The 6,081-nt window shown below is 29.8% G+C and overlaps 1 protein-coding gene across 2 annotated transcripts; it reads right to left on the bottom strand.

Moving 5' to 3' along the window:
- Positions 1 to 3,582: 3,582 nt before the first annotated feature.
- On the bottom strand, positions 3,583 to 5,704 carry LOC131646718 (uncharacterized). Of its 2 annotated transcripts, XR_009297600.1 has the most exons (4): positions 5,590 to 5,704; positions 5,377 to 5,478; positions 4,634 to 4,673; positions 3,583 to 4,408 (listed from the first exon to the last, which is right to left on the bottom strand). XR_009297600.1 is itself a non-coding variant. In XM_058916687.1 (3 exons), exons 1-3 carry the CDS (start codon positions 5,504 to 5,506, stop codon positions 4,273 to 4,275), a joined length of 306 nt encoding a protein of 101 aa, XP_058772670.1. In that variant the 5' UTR covers positions 5,507 to 5,700; the 3' UTR covers positions 3,583 to 4,272. The 2 variants fall into 2 exon arrangements, 1 of the variants encoding a protein (XP_058772670.1); XM_058916687.1 differs by having other exon boundaries at positions 5,377 to 5,700.
- Positions 5,705 to 6,081: the final 377 nt, after the last annotated feature.

Below are 6,081 nucleotides of genomic sequence, written 5' to 3' on the forward strand. Positions count from 1 at the left end.
ACCTTATTCTCGTGGTCCTTGATACCGCACCCCAATGCAACGGTTCCATCACGAAAACAACCAATGTCCATTTGAGCAAGGCATGTGTTTAAGGACCAAATTTCTTCATCCTCAACGATATTTTTCCGTCTTACTTGAGGATTAGCTCTATTAAAATATTTGACATGAATAAAAGCACCAAAAATCACTTCCCCAGGAACAGCGGGTTTCTTATTAAACCCACAATCGTTTTGACACTTCCAAATGTTCCACAAGATAGTACAAAACAGTTGGATACCATGTGTGATCAAAACTTGTTTTCAAATGGACATGGAACTACACAACAACATAACTATGTGATCAAAATTTATATGAATGGAAGATTAAATAATGTATGAATAAACAAAGTGACGCTCAAATGCACATAATTAGCATGAAGCACTTAAAAATGTTTTAAAAGAAAACACGAACAGTCATACAACAATTTAGAAATGAATGAATAAAATGAAGAATATAAGAAGTAAACAAATAAACATATAGAACAAAATACATGAATGATATTACACGAGATAAGAGTTGTAGAATCATACCAATAGGATTGGTTAAAGTATAACTTGCTACAAAAAAAATGCTAGTTTACAACATAATACAAATAGAAAATGAAATTATATAGGAGTCTAAATCTATTTAAACCACGAAAAATCCAAGATTCTCAGTTCCCTACGTATCTTGTGAAAAGGTTATGTGGATAACGATTTCGTAAAAATGTCAGCCAACTGATTTTTCATATCCACAATTTCAAAAATAGCATCAACTTTTTTAACATGATCTCTAAATGTTTAGTATGTGAATGAAGTGCAGATAAATGTTTAGTATGTGAATAAAGTGCGGGATTCATAGTAAAGATTATTGCTCTAGTGTTATCGCATTTGATTGGAATGCAACCAAGTTTTAAATCATAATCCAATAATTATTTCTTTAACCGTAAGACTTATGCACAAAAATTCCAAACAAATGACAAGTACCACTTATACTTTTCCTATCTGACTTACAACAAGTAAAATCATAACCGAAAAAACCAACTAAGCTACATTTATTACCTTTGAAAAACCAAAGACCGTGATGCGAGATTCTGTTAAGATACCTCAAAATTCTTTTTATGATATTAAAGTGAGATTCCCTAGGTGACGCCTGAAATCTAGAACGCATACACACACTAAACATAATATATGACCTGCTTGTGGTTAAATAGAGTAAAGATTCTATTATACCTCTATATTTGGTAAGGTCGATTTATGTAATAGCACATTTGAAGCCATGGGAGTTGAGATGTTTCTCGAATTTCGCATATCAAACTTTTTTAGAAGCTCCAAGAAATAAGTTGAGAATTGAAACCATTGAGGGCTTGTTTAAGTTTAAAAACATAATCATGGTTTTCATGATCCTCAAAATCAGGAGGTTGATAGGCATAGACTTCTTCATTTATAAATCCGTTAAGAAAATATAATTTAGCATATATTTGATACAACTTAAAATCCATGCAGCTGACGAGTGCCAAAAGGAGTCGTATTTCTTCAAGACAAGCTACGAGAGCATAAATCTCATCATAGTCAATTCCTTCATCCTAATAATACCCTTTTTCACTAGCCTACCTTTATTTCTAGTAATTATGTCATTTTATCCAATTTTTTCTTAAACACTCATCTAGTGTCAATGACGATTATATCAGTTGGATGTGGAGTACCAAATTTGCTATTTTTTCGTAATTATCTAAAATGATTAGCATTTAGATTTCATGTGATTTTAATTGATTTAAAATTTATAAAAATAGACTTAGGACTATGAGAATTCAGGTTTTGCATAAATATAAAAGTGTGTATACCTCCTTTCGACAGTGTTTGATCATGTTGGACCTGACCTCAAGTGATTTTCTTTTAGATGTAGAAATCAAAATAATCACTCATGGAATTTGAATTAAACTTGCTTAAAGAAACAAAGAGAACAGAAAACAAGCAAAAAATATCGAGATACTCAAAAAGAACTCAAGTTAGACAATAATATGGAGGATCCACTAGTTAAACGACTGATAATTTCAAGACCTAAAAGACTACAAGAAGACTGTGGTGAATGTATCCTCAAAGGTAACAAATTGAACAATAAGAAATTTTTGTCTAGTTTCCTAAGACTTTCTTTTGGGGTTTGGAAGGGAAAGGAGATGATGATTTTGAAAAAATTGAATGATTGAATGAAAAGAATAGAAAATTTAGGTGAGGGATTTTAGAAGATTTATTTTTATTTAAAAAACAAAATCTCTCTAATTTGTGAAAACTAACAAATTCTATTGGAGGATGGTTTTAGAGTGTTTAAATAAATTGTTCAAATATAATTTTTATTGTTATTGTATTTTAAAAATATTAAAAATATGTTAATAATAAGTACTATTTTATCATTCTATATATATATATATATATATATATATATATATATATATATATATATATATAAATTAAAATTTCTTCATATTTAAAAAATAATAATTAATCTCTCTCTTCCTCCCCCCTCCAAATTCTCAAACAACATGTACAATCCTATCAATTTTTTTTACCTTTTAATTTTTTATTGTTTTGTTTACATACATTTACTTAGATGTGGTTTATGTTATTTGTTAATAAAAATATGATAAATATATTTTAACATCATTTAAGGAGTTAAAATAGAAAAAAAAAATTGCATATGTGAAGAGAAAATTATACATTTATCATATTTTCATTGGTATGATTATTATTTAAAAAATACTAATTAACAATAATATTTGATGTTTATTATGCATGCATAGTTCATCCAGAATCAAGGCATACTTATAAATGTCACTTCAAATAACCATATTGAGGTAAGTATATTTATACACTACAAAGTATGGACACCAAAACACGACACCGACACTAACATAGACACTGATATTAAGTTTAAAAAATTAATAAATGTAATCACTTTCAAACATTGACACATCTTTTTTTTAAAGATGTCAGGTACTGCAAAGCTATAAGTGTTTCATTAGGTTGATTTATTCAGAATTTTTATTTTCACATTTAGGTTTGGGACATTGACAAGAAATTATTGTGTGACTTGTACATTGTTAAAGAAGAAATCACTTCTTCTGCAATCATTCAGCACAACCTCTACATGTAAGGGTGTGATTGTTTCATGGATAAAAAATATATGACATGGGAAATATAATAATCTCATGTTTGTTTCAAGTTTTTTAAAATTATTTCCAGGTACTTTTTATTTCCAGGAATTATTTTAACATGACTTTTCTTATATTTATTCCCATGTATAAAGGGTGGGAATCCAACATTCCCATGGGAATAAAGTTAACTAACTATAACTTCCCACTAGTATTCACATTAATATTTATTTTTATTTTTTATAATTTTAAAATTAAATAAAATATATAAATGTTCCCAGGAAATATTATTTATAGCCAAACACATAGATAGGAATGTTATTCCTAGGAATAAAAATCCTTGGAATATGATTCCAAGCAATGTTACTTCATAACTTAAAACAAACACACCCTAAGTAAAACTTCTACTTCAAAATAAGCTATTTGAGAAATTACAATTTGAAGAAGCACCAAATGTTATGAATAGGTATCTGCTTTTTCAGGTACATTGGAGTTTCTAGTGGTAATATTTCAGTTTTGAAGCTTGATCAAAATCAGCATGTGGTAAAGATGAACTACCCCATACCCCTTTCAGCTTCTACTGGTAAAATGAGATACATATTTCTGCGAGTAAATCATGATTTCGATCCTCAAAATTTTATCGGTCGAGTCAGTAATAACAAGTAGCCTCAAAATTTTGATAATCTTGTAGGGAATTCAACTGAAGTATCCGATAATGATATCGCTATGACGCACATATTACTTCAACCAGGAGCTGGAAGTAAAAGGTGATACTGATTTTCACAAGCCCTAACTTCCTTTAAGATATTGCTTATCATGCGTTTACTTCATCGATATTTTTTTACGCAACACGAAAAAATAAAACTTCTTTTCTAACGTGATAAATGCAGAGTTCTCATAATCTTTAGATAAACGGCCAAATAGTACTATGGAATATTCAAGAAAGCATATGCATTTTCTGAACCGGCGGAAATGTGTCACATCCATTGCATAACGAAACGAAGAAATTTTCTTGTGCGTGTTGGGTGTGTCCCTATGATAGCAAAGTGGGTGTGTCCAACAGTCTCGTAATGTATAATGATATGATTGTATGAATCAGGTGGTGTTCATGCCCCGTTTAAATTTGCATTCCTCATAGCTGAACCGACATTTTGTGCCAGTTGTTTTGTTTTTTTAGAGTCAAGACGACAATTCTCCATGTCCCAGTAACCCATAATGGGTTGAGCTTGAATAGCTTTTAACCTAAACATAAAGCATAAACAAGATTACTTTCAACCTAAATATTAAATATAAACAAGATTACTTTCAATCTAAACATAAATTATAAACGAAATATAATGTCATAAAAAATGTATAAGAGGAAGCAAACTTAATTTTAGTCCAACGTGGCTATAATTTTTTTAAAAAAACAACCTAAATGATACTAAAGTTACCGTGAATTTACACATTTAGGAGAGGAAGCAATACCTATCTTCTTTCGCCCGGGATTTCTTGTCTTCCATCTCATCTGAATCATAACAAATGATAAGACCAAGAGAGGGTTAACAAAAAAACATAAGAATGTGATAAAAATCAAAACAGAGATTTCATAAAGGAAGCAATGCCTAGTTGCGCACGGGATTTCTTGTCTTCATCCATCTTATCCAAACAAATGGTGGGTCGTCAGAAAAAAGAGAGAATGGTATATGACACTAATTATTGATATAAACCTGTTAACCTAACCCTAACTTACTATTTATCATTATGCCCTTATTTGTTTCATAAATGACATAAAGGCCCTGTTTGTTTCAGCTTTAAAAAAATAGATTATTTCTTTGTATTTTTGAAAATAGATTTTTCAAAACCGTTTTTCGAAATATTACAAGTCTTTTTATATTCGATTTTTCTAAAATGAAACACTAATTTTGACCGCCTATAACATAAACATACATTATTGAAGACCAAAACTTAATCAAAATCTCAATTTTTCAAAAAGTTGTATTTTAAAAATGATTTTTATGAAAATTTAATTGAAATAGCTTCAAAATTAAGTGATTTTTTGAAAATGTTAACGACGGTGATTTTATCGCATAAATCAGCATGTTAACGATGGTGATTTTATCGAAACTTTTTAGAACAAGACCTAAAATGTCAATTGAAAACAAATTCAACCTAAATTAAATACAAAATATATAATAACATACAGTAACAAAATTTAAATAAAGAAGTACCACATATGTGATTAAGTTGAACTCTGGTTGACACTATGCCATCAAAAAGATGCTTGTGCTTTTGGTCCAATTTTGCGGTAACCCAGAAACAGTGAATATAGACTGGGCCCCGTAGACCCGTATGCGCCATAGCATATTGAATGTTGTTAGATTTTTTTTGTACATTTTTTTGTCTGAAACAGCACCTTGTAGAAGTTTGCAATTAATCCTTACCGAAACAATTGATTCAGAGTAGTCATCTTGAATGTCTTTGTTTCTAAGAGCTGGTTTAAACTTTGTCATTGGCAACCAATATGACCCATACTCATATGGTGAATTTCCTTTTATGAGATCATTCAACTTCCAAATTTTTGTAGCGGCGAATACTAATGATTCAGCAGGAAATCCGACATGATGCACTAGCATTGTATTGTAGAGGCGCAGTCTCAAATAGTGGAAAAGATTTGAGAAATCTCCATCACCAGATATTAAAACTAAATGGGAAGGTGCGGGATTCTTCATCGCATATCTAACCATGTCACATGTTAAACGTTTGTCCGCAGCATCTTTCTCCCCTGTTAAGAATTCATAAATTAGAAAAATGAAAAAACAAAAATAAAAAACAATTACAAAAACGTTTATGATTTAACTATTTGAACTAACATCAATGAAATTAAATATTGTTGAAGCATTTAAAATATTAATAGTTGATTCCCCGTTTAAATA

Source organism: Vicia villosa, linkage group LG2 (genome assembly GCF_029867415.1).
Source record: "Vicia villosa cultivar HV-30 ecotype Madison, WI linkage group LG2, Vvil1.0, whole genome shotgun sequence".
In the NCBI taxonomy this organism is placed as follows: Eukaryota; Viridiplantae; Streptophyta; class Magnoliopsida; order Fabales; family Fabaceae; genus Vicia; species Vicia villosa.